The sequence below is a fragment of the Hoplias malabaricus genome, chromosome 9 (genome assembly GCF_029633855.1).
Source record: "Hoplias malabaricus isolate fHopMal1 chromosome 9, fHopMal1.hap1, whole genome shotgun sequence".
Lineage (NCBI taxonomy): Eukaryota > Metazoa > Chordata > Actinopteri > Characiformes > Erythrinidae > Hoplias > Hoplias malabaricus.
The window spans coordinates 2,289,547-2,306,652 of NC_089808.1; the positions used below are offsets into that span (position 1 = coordinate 2,289,547).

Below are 17,106 nucleotides of genomic sequence, written 5' to 3' on the forward strand. Positions count from 1 at the left end.
GTGTCCATTTTCTGTCCCTTTTATATGAGACTCATGAGACTATATGAGACTCACACATATATGGGATGTAAAAGTAAAAACATTATTTTTTACATTAATTTATATTCTGTAACCGCTTTAATCTGATCAGGGTCGGGGTGGGGGATCACTGGGCGCCGGGGGAAGTTACTCTGGAGCTGAGTGGCAGGGACACTACCTCTAGCGCCACCATTGCGCCCAAGAGGCGTCCTACACATGAACATGCAGGTTATAGGTAAAGATATCAAAACATTAAACAAAATACCTCTGCAGGGCTCTACTGTGTCTGCCTGCTACAACGGTACTGATATTTATAACTTATGCCCAATAATAACAACAGTGTAATCACATATGTCTGAGAATACATTTTAAATATTAAATTCTGAATACAAATTTTAAAGACGGTATCTTGCATGTTTAATATTTGAATAAGCCAAGGTCATTTTACACTTGACTGTGTCAGAATATGTCAAGATAAAAGAAATATTGATCAAGAAGATGGGAGTATTTGATCCACAGCCAATCCTAACTCTCTAACACTAACTCTCAAAATTCTTATGACTTTCCTCTGATACTGGAAATATACCTACAACAGTGAAATCACTTGAAAGACTTTTTGATGAAAGGCTAAAATAGGTAAAGATACTTTGTGTCACAGTACTTTGGATTCTGAGCTGGCGGCGCGCGCGTCAACACGTGTGCAGCGGCCGCTCCGGAACCAAGCGGGTTTTTTGTTTGTTTAAAAAACGTTTTTTTTTCATTTTATTTATAATATATGGACGCAGGAACACCTGCAGTACGTATACATCACCGCCAGACACTGCTTCAATATCGCAAACAGGAAATTTACAGTATCAGCGATGACCTCCAGGAGACGCTGCGGAACCTCCGCTTGCTTCGGAGGCCTAGCCCTGAAGCCTCGACGTTTCCTGATGCCGGCGGCCGGGGAAGGAGACGACGCAAGCGGTGTGAGAGGAGACAGAAGCGCGGCAAGCGAGGGGGGATCCGTGCTAGGCTAAGAGCTAACCCGAGCCGGCAAGCTATCCCTTCTCTCTTTCTCTCCAATGTCTGCTCGCTGGATAATAAACTGGACTATATCAAACTTCAGCGAACTACACGGCGAGAATACAGAGACTGCTGTGTTTTTGTTTTTACGGAGACATGGCTCAGCGACAGTATTCCCGACGCCGCCATTCAGCTAGATGGGCTAGCCGCATTTCGAGCCGACAGAGACCCAGCGCTATGCGGTAAGACTCGCGGTGGTGGTTTATGTGTCTATATTAACACTGAATGGTGTAAGAATTCTGTGCTAGTCTCTGCTTATTGTTCACCGTTAGTGGAGTTTGTGGCTGTGAGATGTAAACCTTTTTATTTACCTCGAGAATTCTCCGTTGTTTACTTAATCGCAACCTATATCCCTCCCGATTCAAATACAAAACAAGCGCTGTGGGAATTATACGAAGCCATAAGCGACTTCCAAAACACACACCCGGATGGTCTGTTTATTGTTGCTGGAGATTTTAATCATGTAAATCTCAAGAAAGTGTTCCCTAAATTCCACCAGTATGTGAACTTTGCTACGAGAGGAGCGAACACGCTGGATCTTGTTTACACAAACGTTCCAGACGCGTACAGAGCAGAGCCCCGCCCCCACCTCGGACACTCAGATCACATGTCTGTTATGCTAATTCCTGCATACAGACCCATCATCAGGCGATCGAAACCTATCCTGAAAGAGGTGAAAATCTGGCCATCAGAAGCAATCTCTACTCTGCAGGACTGTTTCGAGTGCACTGACTGGGACATGTTCAGAGAGGCTGCAACTTACAGCGACAAAATCAACCTGGAGGAGTATGCATCATCAGTGACCAGCTACATAGAGAAGTGCATCGATGATGTGACCATCTCCAAGACCATCACCATCCGCTCCAACCAGAAGCCGTGGATGAATGCAGAGGTGCGTGTGCTGCTGAAGGCTAGAGACGTTGCTTTCAAATCAGGCGATAAGGCGGCCCTGAGAACAGCGAGGGCCAAACTCTCCAGAGCTATCAGAGAGGCAAAGCGTGCACACGGCCAGATCATCCACAGCCACTTCCAGAGCAGTAGAGACACTCGGCGCATGTGGCAGGGCATCCAAAGCATCACCAGCTACAAGACTACACCACCTGTTTGTGACGGAGATGCTTCCCTACCAGACGTGCTGAACCATTTCTACGCACGGTTTGAGGCACAGAACAATGTAACGGCGAGAAAGTCCACCCCTTCTCCCAGCGACCAGGTGCTGTCTTTTACTGTAGCCGACGTGAGGAAAACTCTATGCAGAGTTGACCCGCGGAAAGCTGCTGGACCAGACAACATTCCTGGCAGAGTGCTCAGAGAATGTGCAGCCCAGCTTGCTGATGTCTTCACTGAACTGAAGATCATTACAACACTAAAAGAGATTGTGCCAATAAGAAAAGTGGTCTTGAGCAGGCTGAGGTTGTTTGTGATATCTGCAACGATGTGAAGATGCAGGCACCGAAATCCTGTTTCGATTGTGAACTCATTTAGAGCTTCATTCAAGTGGAAAACTCAAGAAGCACAAGGTAATTGAACCAGTGGAGAACCTGGAGGTCTACATATGCCGGAATCATGACAGATCCTTGGAGCTTTTCTGTAGATATGACTAGGCGAGTGTATGGCTGTGCTGCACTGAAGGAGACCACAAAAAAGCATAACACTGTTCCAACTACGGAAGAGAGTGCAGTGAAAACGGCGAAAAGCACTCATTACCATCAACTCTAAACAACTCTTTCTGATTCTGTATTATTCTCAAGGGAGTAAGCTACATATTACGTTTATAAGCGCTTACTGTTTTCCTACAGACACAACTGCAGCAGATGATCCAGGAAAGACTGAACCAGATCAAAGTGATCAAACACACTTTAGAGCTCAGAAAAGTTGGTGAAACATGAGGAACGCTGAAACTACTTAATTCTGCATTTCTTGTGACATTAAGCATGCACACCATTCCCTGTAATTTAAAGTGATGTACTCTCTCTCCTTCAGGAAGCACAGAGAAAGTGATTGCGCACAGCACTGAAGTCTTCACTGCTCTGATGCATTCCATTTAGAGAAGCCAGGCTGAACTGCTTGAGGTGATGGAAGAAAAGCAGAAAGCAGCAGAGAGGCCGGTTGAAGGTCTTATTAAAGAGCTGGAGCAGAAAATCACTGCGCTGAAGAGGAGAGATGCTGAGCTGGAGATGTCCTTACATACTGAGGACCATGTCCACCTCCTACAGGTCAGTATCCCTCTGTTTGCTCAGTGATAATGCAGCATACCACACAAAAACACTGGCCATGCTGAGGTACTTTTCCTGTCTCCTGCTTGTCTGTAGATTTACCCACCACTGTGTAGCCATCCACACACCAGGAGCAGGAGTGACATCAGGACTGACCTTGATCTGAGTGGATACACTGTGAGGAAATCAATCTCATCTTCAGAAGAGTCTGAATGAATATCTCCATAAAACTCTTGATGAGAATATGAGAACATCAGGTGCTGTTTCTATATTTGACATATTTTTAAAAAACTCAAAAGGTAGGTGTGAGTGTGTGAGTCAATGTGTGAGTGTGTGTCGCCCTGTGAAGGACTGGCGCCCCCCTCCAGGGGGGTGTTCCTGTCTTGCACCTAGTGATTCCAGGTAGGCTCCAGACCCACCGCGACCCTGAACTGGATAAGCACTTACAGACTATGAATTCAGCAATTTGCAGGTAAACTTGTTTGGGTTTTTCTCAGATTTTTTTTTCTCACATGCAATGTTGAAAAAAGCATTGGTATTTTAATTTGTGCCTAATTTGTCGGTGAGGAGTTTGGTATGTTGTCCCTGTGTCTTCCTGGGTTTCCTCCAGGGGCTCTGTTTCCTCGCACAGTCCAAATACACATGCTGGTAGGTGGATTGGCTACTCAAAGTTGTTCATACGTGTGAGTGAATGTGTGAGTGTGTGTTGCCTTGCAATGGACTCAATGCACCCAGTGATTCTGAAATAATCGGGCAGTTGATAGGTGAAGAACAGATTATTGACTTTTCTAACGTGTCAATCACAGGCCAAAAAGCCAATCCATGGTCATGTGACATGGTAAGACATAACTTCCAAAATATATATATTTTTTAAAATGGTTCAAAACAAGTGGTATTTACTTTAAACACAATTTATCAAGACTGACATTTGTTCTTTTAAAAAGCCAAGTGTTTTACCAATACGTGTCTAGAATTTCTGTTTAATAGCAGACAAAATACACATGTATACAGCCCTGTTACTTATTTAAGCCATATATTTCTAATATAGTGAGTAGTTGAATGTTTTTTTTAATTTTGTTTTGTGAATTTTTAAAAGGCTGTGACCTAAGAGGTTAGCTGGGGTACAGAATACAGGTCAACTCGTGGCCCTCTGGCTTCAGTGGGGTGTGCTGCCTAGGTTTTAATTGGTGGAAGGGAATTCCCATGAAGCTGATGGCTGTCAATTAGAAGCAGAGCCATGTTGTGGGGTTCCTTGAGTTCCCTGTGGGTAAGTCAGGGACCATGGGCAGACATGCCAAGTGGCAAAAACTCATTTTAGGGAGGTACCCCTGGACTGGGATCCTGACCCCATGGAACAGGGAGACCATGGTCCTTAAACCAGGTACCGGTAGCTTTGGCACTGTCCGCAGGTGCCAAGTCCGGTTGGAAAATGAAATCTGCATCTCCATAAAGTTGATCAGCAGCAGGAAGCATGAAGTGCTCTAAAACTTCCTGGTAGACAGTTGTGTTGACCTTGGACCTCAGAAAACACAGTGGACCAACACCAGCAGATGACATGGCACCACAAACCACCACTGACTGTGGAAACTTTACACTGGACCTCAAGCAACATGGATTCTGTGCCTCTCCTCCTCTGTCTTTCCACAGGAAATGCAAAATTTATTTCATCAGAGACATAACAGTGGACCACTCAGCAGCCGTCCAGTCCTTTGTGGAAGCGAGATGCTTTTGATGTTGTCTCTTGTTCAAGAGTGGCTCGACACAAGGAATGCGACAGCTGAAACCCATGTCTTGCACACGTCTGTGTGGTGGTGGTTCTTGAAGCACTGACTTCAGCTGCAGTCCAGTCTTTGTGAATCTCCCCAACATTTTTGAATGGGTTTCGTTTCACAATCCTCTCCAAGGTGCAGTTATCCCTATTGCTTTTACACTTTTTTCTACCACATCTTTTGCTTCCCTTCGCCTCTCTATTAATGTGCTTGGGTTTTCATTAGCTGTCGGTTATAATCATCAAATTAAAAGACATAAACACTTGAAATATGTCAGTCTATGTGTAATGAATGAGTATAATAAACTAGTTTCACATTTTGAATGAATTACTGAAATAAATCATGATATTTTCATGATATTAAATTTTATGGCCAGCACCTGTAATATGCTGGAGACTCCCAGAACTCCCGGAATTTCCAGGAGATTTGGGATGTCTGCATGATTATGGATGAGTGGACACATTGGACTCATCAAAATTACATTTCATTCATCTCAAATAAATTTTCAAAAAAGAACTTCTGGCGCCACTGCCCCTGGACGTATCACCTAGTCCAGTGAGACCTCGAGGGACGTGATTCGATAGTCTGCAATAGGCATGTGATTCAGGCCAAGGCAGGAAGTTTACTCCATATTGCCCCATAGTGCAAAAAGCCTGGGGAAAACTCATAAGTGTTTTGCATTTAGGCCAGTCACTTTTTCTGCTGCATTTAGGTCTATATCTGTTCAAATAGTGGCACTGTGCCTGAGCCAGCTGCTGCAGCCATACCATCAGAGTCCTCAGGAATAGGAGTGGGGCGGGAGACTATGAAAGCCTTGTTCATATCACACTCTCCAGATGGGAACAATGAATCTGTGGCTGTTGTAAAAACCTCATCATTGTCCAAGAACTCTCCTGCTAAAAGAGAAGCCACAGAGGGCATCTGAGCATGAGAAGGGGATAAGGTGCTTGTGGTCTCCTGCCACTGGAGCTGCACTGCGGCAGAGATTCTTAGAGAGCTACAGCACAAGACAAGTCATTGTCGCTCTTGCTTGGCTCCTCTCCGGACACTATTTTAAGTTTTATTGCCAAGCAAACTGAGGATTTTCTCAGGACCACCTGTTTCAGCATTCCGTCGGCTCGGGGGGAGCATAGCGTCAGTGCCAATGGCAGCTGTGGCTACTCTGTGTTGGCATGATGTCAGGCCTCGAAAGAGAGCAAGTATCAAAGCAAGTGCGAGGAGCGGAATGAGCGCTGGGTGCTCAGTGCAGACTCAGAAGAGAGATGCATATATAAACAGTGTTTGAAATCTTCTTGTAGATTAATTTCCTTAGATTAACATTGGGCATATTCAAAATATGTGCAATTTTCAGCATTCCTTAACCCAGAAATCCTGAATATCATGTAATTTGGACATGGCTCTTACTAGAAATTAACTGAAAGCAATTCTCAGTTTCTCCTTCATAATTTATTTATTCATTCATTCATTCATTGTCTGTAAGCGCTTATCCAGTTCAGGGCGGTGGTGGGTCCAGAGCCTACCTTGAATTGAACTAGGTGCAAGGCAGGAACACACCCTGGAGGGGGTGTCCTTCACAGAGCAACACACACACATTCACTCACACTCGCACTTTTGAGTCGCCAACCCACCTACCAACGTGTGATTTTGGATCATGGGAGTATATCGGAGCTCCCGAAGGAAACCCACGCAGATACAGGTAGAACATACCACACTCCTCACAGACAGTCACCTGGAGGAAACCCATGCAGACACAGGGAGAGCACACCACACTCCTCACAGACAGTCACCTGGAGGAAACCCATGCAGACACAGGGAGAACACACCACACTCCTCACAGACAGACACCCGGAGGAAACCCACGCAGACACAGGGAGAACACACCACACTCCTCACAGACAGTCACCCGGAGGAAACCCACACAGACACAGGGAGAACACATCACACTCCTCACAGACAGTCACCCAGAAGAAACCCACGCAGACACAGGGAGAACACATCACACTCCTCACAGACAGTCATCCGGAGGAAACCCACGCAGACACAGGGAGAACACACCACACTCCTCACAGACAGTCACCCGGAGGAAACCCACGCAGACACAGGGAGAACACACCACACTCCTCACAGACAGTCATCCGGAGGAAACCCACACAGACACAGGGAGAACACATCACACTCCTCACAGACAGTCACCCAGAAGAAACCCACGCAGACACAGAAGGAACACACCACACTCCTCACAGACAGTCACCCGGAGGAAACCCACGCAGATACAGGGAGAACACACCACACTCCTCACAGACAGTCACCGGGAGGAAACCCACGCAGACACAGGGAGAACACACCACACTCCTCACAGACAGTCACCCGGAGGAAACCCACACAGACACAAGGAGAACACACCACACTCCTCACAGACAGTCACCCGGAGGAAACCCACGCAGACACAGGGAGAACACACCACACTCCTCACAGACACTCACCCGGAGGAAACCCACGCAGACACAGGGAGAACACACCACACTCCTCACAGACAGTCACCGGGAGGAAACCCACGCAGACACAGGGAGAACACACCACACTCCTCACAGACAGTCACCCGGAGGAAACCCACGCAGACACAAGGAGAACACACCACACTCCTCACAGACAGTCACCCGGAGGAAACCCACGCAGACACAGAAAGAACACAGCACACTCCTCACAGACAGTCATCCGGAGGAAACCCACGCAGACACAGGGAGAACACATCACACTCCTCACAGACAGTCATCCGGAGGAAACCCACGCAGACACAGGGAGAACACACCACACTCCTCACAGACAGTCACCCGGAGGAAACCCACGCAGACACAGGGAGAACACACCACACTCCTCACAGACAGTCATCCGGAGGAAACCCACACAGACACAGGGAGAACACATCACACTCCTCACAGACAGTCACCCAGAAGAAACCCACGCAGACACAGAAGGAACACACCACACTCCTCACAGACAGTCACCCGGAGGAAACCCACGCAGATACAGGGAGAACACACCACACTCCTCACAGACAGTCACCGGGAGGAAACCCACGCAGACACAGGGAGAACACACCACACTCCTCACAGACAGTCACCCGGAGGAAACCCACACAGACACAAGGAGAACACACCACACTCCTCACAGACAGTCACCCGGAGGAAACCCACGCAGACACAGGGAGAACACACCACACTCCTCACAGACACTCACCCGGAAGAAACCCACGCAGACACAGGGAGAACACACCACACTCCTCACAGACAGTCACCGGGAGGAAACCCACGCAGACACAGGGAGAACACACCACACTCCTCACAGACAGTCACCCGGAGGAAACCCACGCAGACACAAGGAGAACACACCACACTCCTCACAGACAGTCACCCGGAGGAAACCCACGCAGACACAGAAAGAACACAGCACACTCCTCACAGACAGTCATCCGGAGGAAACCCACGCAGACACAGGGAGAACACACCACACTCTTCACAGACAGTCACCCGGAGGAAACCCACGCAGACACAGGGAGAACACACCACACTCCTCACAGACAGTCACCCGGAGGAAACCCACGCAGACACAAGGAGAACACACCACACTCCTCACAGACAGTCACCCGGAGGAAACCCACGCAGACACAGGGAGAACACAGCACACTCCTCACAGACAGTCATCCGGAGGAAACCCACGCAGACACAGGGAGAACACACCACACTCCTCACAGACAGTCACCCGGAGGAAACCCACGCAGACACAGGGGGAACACACCACACTCCTCACAGACAGTCACCCGGAGGAAACCCACGCAGACACAGGGAGAACACACCACACTCCTCACAGACAGTCATTTTATTGAACCATTCTAACTGAAATGATGTTGTTCCAAGAAAATACATTTCTAAGAATCTAAACGCTATATATTTTTATGTTTTTGGTATATTTCCAAGTAATTTTTAGAATAATTATTTAACTGTTTTATTCCAAATATATGACTTATATCTGTCCTTTCCTCTCTCTCTCTCTCTCTCTCTCTTAATTTTTTCTTGCCCCGAAGGCTGAGCGTATTTATTCTCTGAACATATTCACAGTTGGATTCAACTCTCAAAAACAAATAGAAGACATGTTTTTTTTTCAAACTAATAAAAATAACTTTCCATTATATCTCTCGGAAAATCTCTGTTTACATAAGAATGTAAAACACACACACACACACACACACACATTTGCATGCACACACACACACACACACACACACACACACACACACAGAGAGGAAGTAAACTCTAGCCCATAAACCCACTGTAGCCCATCATTTTCACTTCCGCTCAGACTTGCAAAAGCATCAAACATTTCGAACTCATCTCAGTGAAGGTATGAATACTCTTTATTTTCCAGCTGTTACTTTTATTCCTTATAAGATCAGATTAATTACTTATTTTCTGTGTCCTTTTATTTCTTAAATGCTAAGCCTCTACACTGCAGTAGGCCCTGACCATGCCTATTTTTTCCTCTTGTACTTTGAAGTTAGGCTTTGGCTTTTATCTCAGACTCTCTTCTGAAACTATTTGACTGAGTGGATTAGAGCAGACAGTCTAAATTCAAAAGGCAGTTTTTTTGTAATGTTTCACAGATCCCCTGGAGTAATGTTCACACGTCAAACCCCTCCCAGTGGCCATTCAGATCAGTAATCGCTGCATCTTTATTATAAGAAATCCTTCAAGCTGTCCTTGCAATATGTCTTTTCTGAGGAACAAACCACTTTCTCATGTCTCTGATTCGCTGAACAGTCTTTCACCATTCCATCTCTCATTTCTCCTGATCATTTTTCTTTATTTTATCATAAAAGGAAAGGGCGGATGTGTTTCAGGTTTATGCCCCCATTCTTATTATCTTTATTTGTCTGCCTCGAGATAGCATTAGTGTTGAAAAAGAGCAGGAAGAACACACTGCTGAGTCTCTGATATCGTTATTGTTTGGTTGCCTGGAGCATTGTATTGCTTTGGAAAACACTGTTATTTTTTGTTACTTCTTGGTAACATCTCAATCATGCAGCACATATCTAGAATCTTTTTCTGAATGTTGATGCCCACTTAACAAAACTCCCATCGCCCAACAAGTGCACATTAGTAGGTAAATATCTGAAAGACCCTCTGCAGTTACCTAATATTTCTTAAGATAATACATACAACAAGTGCCATACATTTAAAATGAAGCAAACAAACAATAGGTTAGCACTAGCACTTTCTGAATTGTGTTCTCTGTAGAGGGTGTGTGCGCATAGAAATGTGCATCTAACCTGGGTCCTAAGCTATTTCATTAAATAATGCAACATTAATTACCCAGTATAAATGCAATATATTGAAATCCTTTCACTCTCTGTATTATGATTTTGAACTTGAATGCATTCTATTTGACATATTTGACCCCAATGAACAGTACTATGTGTAATCAGTAACAAGTATCAAAAGGAAACGTCTGTTGCCATCAAAACCCACTTTATTTCCTGTCAGTCACATGACCCAGTTCCTGCAAATACACCAATTCATCCGGTGATTAGTTTTAGTTCTGGGTGTTGCTAATAGGTCCACAGCCTGCTTGCTGCGCTGATCTACAGTCCGTTTTGTAGTTTCCTTCTTAATTAGACTGAAGTTGGTGTTAAAACTTTGCTCACAGCATGGTCACAACAAGTCACAACATGGCACTAACACAGTACAAAGTAAAAGTCTAAACCATAATAGTATAAACATAAATACATATATATATATATATATATATATTTCATTAAAAATTCAAATCCCATTTCCAGAAATGTTGGGACACTGTGCAATGTAAATAAAAAATGTTCATAACCATTATTAATTTGAAAAAGGCAAAGACAGCCCTTCAAAAGTTGAAACAGAGATTTAATTGTATCTGAAGAATATTTGCATGTTTTGAAATGGTCACTTTGTTTCACCATGTTTAAAAAACATCGGTAGTGGGGCATGTTTACCAGAGTTATGCACCACCCCTACTATTAACAACACTCTAAATGTTTGGGAACTGAGGAGACCCTTCGCTATAGTTTTGAAAATGAAATATTTTCCCATTTATGCTTAAAGAGGATTTCAGCTGCTCAATGGTTCAGGTCCCTGTTACAGTATTTTACAATATTTTCAATGTGTGAACAAGGTTAGCACTTCTCTTTACTATAGGACAATACTGTGGGAATACATGCAGATTTTAGATTGGTGTTGTTTTACTGAAATAAACAAGGACTTCATAGAAAAATCTGCTGTCTGCATGTATTCTGTTTATTTATATTTTGCACAGTGTCCCATGTTTTTGTTGTTTGGAAATATAGGAAATGTTGTAAATATGGGATGTTCACATTTAATACTGTGCTATCTTGAGGAGAAATTTTCAGCATAAAACAGAAATCATCAAATAAATTAATTTCTTGTTAAAAAAATCAAAGCATTTATCTAAAAGTCAATAAAACATTTTCCTTAAGTGAAGTTTTTTGGATTATATTCAAAACTCAAGATGTCCAGTTTGATTATGATTTTGTTCATTAACTGAATCTTCATTTTTATTCTGATAGATGACTGATGAGTGGTTAAGCAGTAAATTTAAACTATGTCATCTGAACATTGGCCCAAACACTGATCTATCAAAGGTCCAGGTAAGCCTAAATGTATTTACATTCTGAGTTAGATTTCATATAAACAGATTTCAGAATACTTGTTGTCACCGTCAGAATATAACATTTGTAAATAATAAAAGTATAAATACAAATGAATAAAACTAAAAAGTGTATAATTTGAATGTGGCAGCTGCTTTTTATAATGTTAACATTGCAATATTTTTATGATAATCTTAGCTTACACATGGATATTTATAATTTTCACAGAGATGTAGCTACAGTACCCAATACATTCTTCGTTTTATTATGGCTTTGTTCAATTCTGATTTATTGTCACAATACACACAATACAATTGAAGTCGAACAGCACCGTTCAAACTGTCTGAATATTTATCTGCAATTATGTGTCTCATTCATCCAGGGTCCAGGAGAAGTGGTGTTTAATACCCAGTCATACCCTCAACCTGATTATGAATGGTCATCAATTTTATTTACACTAGAGGCATACAGGGGAGCTTTGGATGAAACACAGCAAAGGAGATCAGATTTGAATTTGGCACACAGTGGTGAGAATCTGGGATGTAAGCCAGTACAGACAGTACAGGTAGATGTTACTGACCAATTTGCTGAGATGTTATCAAGAGATATACTGGATACATCACTAGGGAAAATGGGAATCCAATCCAACAAAGATGTAATGAAGATCCATCCTGATAAAATGTGTACCACTACTGATCCATCTGAAGTCACTTCCTGGACAGTCAGTGCTCAGGAAAAGCTAGCTACAAAGTTAGCATCTGAAATATTTCACAGTTTATTGGCAGAGGTATCTAGACATTGTGTCCTCTCTGGAGACAAACCTGAAGAAATGGGTAAAAATGGTGGCAGTAGTGGTCTCCATGGTGAACATTCTTCCCTTCACTGGTACGACCAAAAGGAGCCTGATATAGAAGGAGATTCTAAGATGGAGGAAAATGAAAGTGCAAACAATGATAGGCCTTTTGAGGACACGGGCTCTACAGTTCAACAGACTGAGTTTACTGCTTACTCGAACCCACTGAATGACTTGGCAAATATGGGCTCCCTTGATTACCCTGATGCCCCTCCAAGCACACCATTGCTCCCAGAGATGATGAAGAGTCGAGCAAGTTTCACCAGAAAGCTGAAAGGAGGACTAGCAAAGGAATTCCTGCCCTCACCACCTCCTCCAACCCCTAAAGATCAACAGGCTGAGCCCTTATCAGAGGACAAACTGACAGAGAATGCCACAGATAAATCAGAGTTTGTGGTCCGATTGATGCGCTCACTCTCCCTGGCTTGTTCACAGTATGGGGACCTGGAGGAGGAGCAAGATGGAGCTGGAAGGGAAGATGAAGCCAGGCTTCAAAATGGAATTTCCACATTGTCAGAATATGCAGCCCGGCTGTCTGCAAATATCATCGACTGCATCACCACGGCTCAACCAAGTACTAAAATAAATGGAGAAACACCTGTCAGAGATGTTCAGCTCCTGGCCAGCCATTTGACAGAGGAGATCATAATAATGTCTGTAGCAGAGGTGATGGGGAGCAAGATTGCTGTCAGAAAACAAGAGCAACACGTTCACACGTCACGCCCAATTGAAGAAATGGCTTCATGTTTGGAGGCTAGAACTGGGAAGACAACCCTAGCATTAGGTGACAGTTTGTTGCCAAGGTCAAGCCCAGATGTCCCTGATATGGAGGCAATGAGAGCTTTAGCTGGCAGGCTAATTGCTAGCACTTTGGTAGAGGCAGTCACAGAGCTGGGAAAAAATGCATTACAGCATGCCGCAAGTCAACAAATTCCAGATGAAGCATCAGAACCAATGCCATTTGAAAAAGCAATTGACCAGGGTCATGAATTCTGTCTGAACACCACAAAGACCCGACCAATCACAAACTCTGAATGCTATAATGGACGCTTGGTGCAAAAAAAACTCACGTTTGATTCCAGAACTGAGAGGCCAATGACTGAGCTCTCATTTGCTGAGAAAACTGCATGTGAAGTTCTCAGGTGCTCTGTTCAAGAAGCCTCCAACTCTCTTTTAAGTTTCCATGAACCAGCAGTTGATTCAGAGAGACTTGATTCATCAGGAGTTTCTCAGCGAGGTACAGAACAAACTGTTCTGACAGGCTTTATATGGGATAAATTGGGTCAGGATATAAAGGAGTTACAATGTGTCCTGCTCTGGGCTGCAGCATCCCTCGCTGGAACCTTTGTGTTACAGCTTGATGTACTTGACAGCCATATCGAACAACAGGTATGAAAAAATTCAGATATCATCAATAAAGCTACTGAAACCTACACTCGGATATTAAGAATTCAAAATGCCATATGAGAACTGCAGTTTAAAGAACCAATACATCATAGACTTCTTGAGAATATTTTGCATTCAGCATAAAACTAATAAATAAAATTATACTACACTCTTAAAAAAAAGGGAATGGTACATTATTAATCACTGAAGGTACAAGCAGTTTAAATGTACCTTGAAAGGTACAGCAGTGGTTTTAAAGTCCAGTTGCTTTCCCTAAAGGTACATTACATTCTCTTTTCCAGAAGGAGAGGCGAATATTTGTAAAATTTCATTATAGAACCGTGTAAAATAAACGTACAATCTATTAGACCTGGAGATGAAATGGAGTGTATATAATCATTCATTCATTCATTGTCTGTGACCACTTCAGGGTCACGGTGGGTCCAGAGCCTACCTGGAATCATTCCTCCTGTCACCCGGAGGAAACCCACGCAGACACAGGGAGAACACACCACACTCCTCACAGACAGTCATCCGGAGGAAACCCACGCAGACACAGAGAGAACACACCACACTCCTCACAGACAGTCACCCGGAGGAAACCCACGCAGACACAGGGAGAACACACCACACTCCTCACAGACAGTCATCCGGAGGAAACCCACGCAGACACAGGGAGAACACACCACACTCCTCACAGACAGTCACCCGGAGGAAACCCACGCAGACACAGGGAGAACACACCACACTCCTCACAGACAGTCACCCGGAGGAAACCCACGCAGACACAGAAAGAACACACCACACTCCTCACAGACAGTCACCCGGAGGAAACCCACGCAGACACAGGGATAACACAGCACACTCCTCACAGACAGTCACCCGGAGTGGGAACCGAACCCACAACCTCCAGGTCCCTGGAGCTGTGTGACTGCGACACCTACCTGCTGCGCCACCGTCCAGAATATGTTCCCCTGAGGGTACCACAACAGTGACCATTTTTCTGACAGTGCAGTGCAGCATGTATTGTCCCTGTCACACAGCTCCATGGCCCCAGGCTTGTGGGGTCAATCCCTGCATTGACACAATGTCTGTAAGGAGTTGGGATTTTCTCTCAGTGTCTGTGTAGGTTTCCTCCAGGTGCTCTGTTTTCCTCCCACAGTCCAAAAGCGCAGGTTTGTAGGTGGATCGGCTGTGAGTGTTTTATGTGTTTTACTTTACAGAAAATGAATGAATAAAAATATATATATATAAATACTACTAATAATAATTACTAATTATTATGAAACTAAGATAAATGATGAGATTTTGAGAGGAAGGAATGAAGAGGCCAAAAGGGTTATAGGCAAAACGCTAGTAGAGTAACGTTCCCTTCAAATATTTTAATGTTTAATGATACTCTTCCTAAGAAGGACTCTTTAATTTGTATTTACAGTGAGGGTTATTTGTGATTTTAAAGGTTTTTGTATTCAAACTACTTTTTAAACATGGTACAATGGCATCATTTAGAGAACCATATTCATTTCTGTAAAAATGTACATTCCCTTTTACGAGAAATGTATAATAGGACAACTATCCTCTAAGCCATGCTATATACACATACAGTTTTAAATAGTAGTCCAGGTGGAATACACTGTTGACGCTTGTGTTTCTCTGTAGCTTGGAAGCCTGTCTCTGAAAGCACAGTTTCTTGGATGGACAGTGGCAGATCTGATGGCATCTCTGCTCCAGTATTGTGAAGATCTGCAGGCTGCCAGCAGAGGGCATTATAAGAACGACAGGTCTCTCCTGGGGCACCTCCTGCTCTGAGTGCAGTAGGAATCCTGCAGTAGGGTTTGTTACAAATGTAAGAAGCTGAGTAAATCAATCACAGATAGGCTTTAGCTGTCAAATGCTTACAGTTAAAATGATCATGGAATGTTATGTGATGTAGTAATAGAAATAAACGGTACCAGCTAATACGCATCTTAAATTTGCACTTGAGAAAATACTGCTATTTGTAGCAGTGCTTTTCAAAATGTGGGCGCATAAGAAAAGTAATGAAAGAACAACATATTTTTATACGTATATATAACTTAAGTATTTTAAATATTTATCTTATTTTATTTGTATCTTTTTAATTGTTTCTTTAATAAAATATAATGTTGAATAATTACATTTTATTTGAAACAAACCTCCCTTCTTTGTGTACGTTTATTTATTTATGGTTTGTCTTTTTCTTTTTTTAAAAGTTCATCACAAATACTGCAGTCACTTTTTCCTAGAACCATATATTACATCCCATAATCATCATTTCTGACAGTTTGGGACTGAATCAAGTTGTCAGTTCAACGCCGTCTTGCTATTGTTCTCATACATTCACTGTGGTATAAATGCCATCTAGTTTTCAGAGGAAGACAACACTACATCTGAGCCATGAGCGTAGATTTGAATTAATCAAATGCTGCGAAGGAGAAAACGCTGATCCAGAAAGGTTTATTACACCAGACTTTAACTTTGACCATTCTAACAAAAACTTAGAGTTGTGTCTCAGTTGAGTGTAACACCCATCTGGACACAAACTGGGAGGAAACCAGAGTCTCGCGCCAACAACATGATGAACATCTGCTCAAAATTGGGGCCGCCCACGTAACCCTCACCTTATAGTAATAAGGAGTGACAGAACAAGGATGCAACGCAGATGGCTTTTCAGTTTCTCGTTTCACGCATTAATATGGATTGAGGGCACACAACGAGCACGCTAACTGTGTAAGATCAGACTGCTATCACGACAATAACTATAGAGAAACTGCAACTGATCTCAGGTCAGGGGTCATAGGACCACGTCTAGCAGCACCACACTAGTATTTGTATCACATGAGCATATACATATATATATATATGAGCAAATAGATATTGATATACCACACATCAGCAATAATAACGCAACGCTGTTCAGACGTGAAAAGGCACTGCTGAAATATATTGTGACGACATCACGAGACTGTGAAAGCAGACTTTTTACAGCATCCCATTAATACTCCCAGAGCACAGATACCTAACATGGCAGGAATGTGCTTTAGTGAACTCTTGCCTCCCACTCTCTTCCACTCTTGGCGACCGTGGCTC

The 17,106-nt window shown here is 43.5% G+C and overlaps 1 protein-coding gene across 1 annotated transcript; it reads left to right on the top strand.

Annotated features, from left to right (window-relative positions):
• Positions 1 to 9,429: 9,429 nt before the first annotated feature.
• si:dkey-171c9.3 (uncharacterized) lies at positions 9,430 to 16,074 on the top strand. The gene is made up of 4 exons (XM_066681780.1): positions 9,430 to 9,466; positions 11,679 to 11,759; positions 12,142 to 14,001; positions 15,658 to 16,074. The coding sequence occupies exons 2-4, from the start codon at positions 11,679 to 11,681 to the stop codon at positions 15,805 to 15,807; spliced, it is 2,091 nt and encodes a 696-aa protein (XP_066537877.1). The 5' UTR covers positions 9,430 to 9,466; the 3' UTR covers positions 15,808 to 16,074.
• Positions 16,075 to 17,106: the final 1,032 nt, after the last annotated feature.

Coding starts and splice junctions, on each gene's coding strand:
- si:dkey-171c9.3 (XM_066681780.1), top strand. CDS start 11,679: ATGACTGATGAGTGGTTAAGCAGTAAATTTAAACTATGTCATCTGAAC. Junction 11,760..12,141: donor CTGATCTATCAAAGGTCCAG/GTAAGCCTAAAT, acceptor TCATTCATCCAG/GGTCCAGGAGAAGTGGTGTT. Junction 14,002..15,657: donor ACAGCCATATCGAACAACAG/GTATGAAAAAAT, acceptor GTTTCTCTGTAG/CTTGGAAGCCTGTCTCTGAA.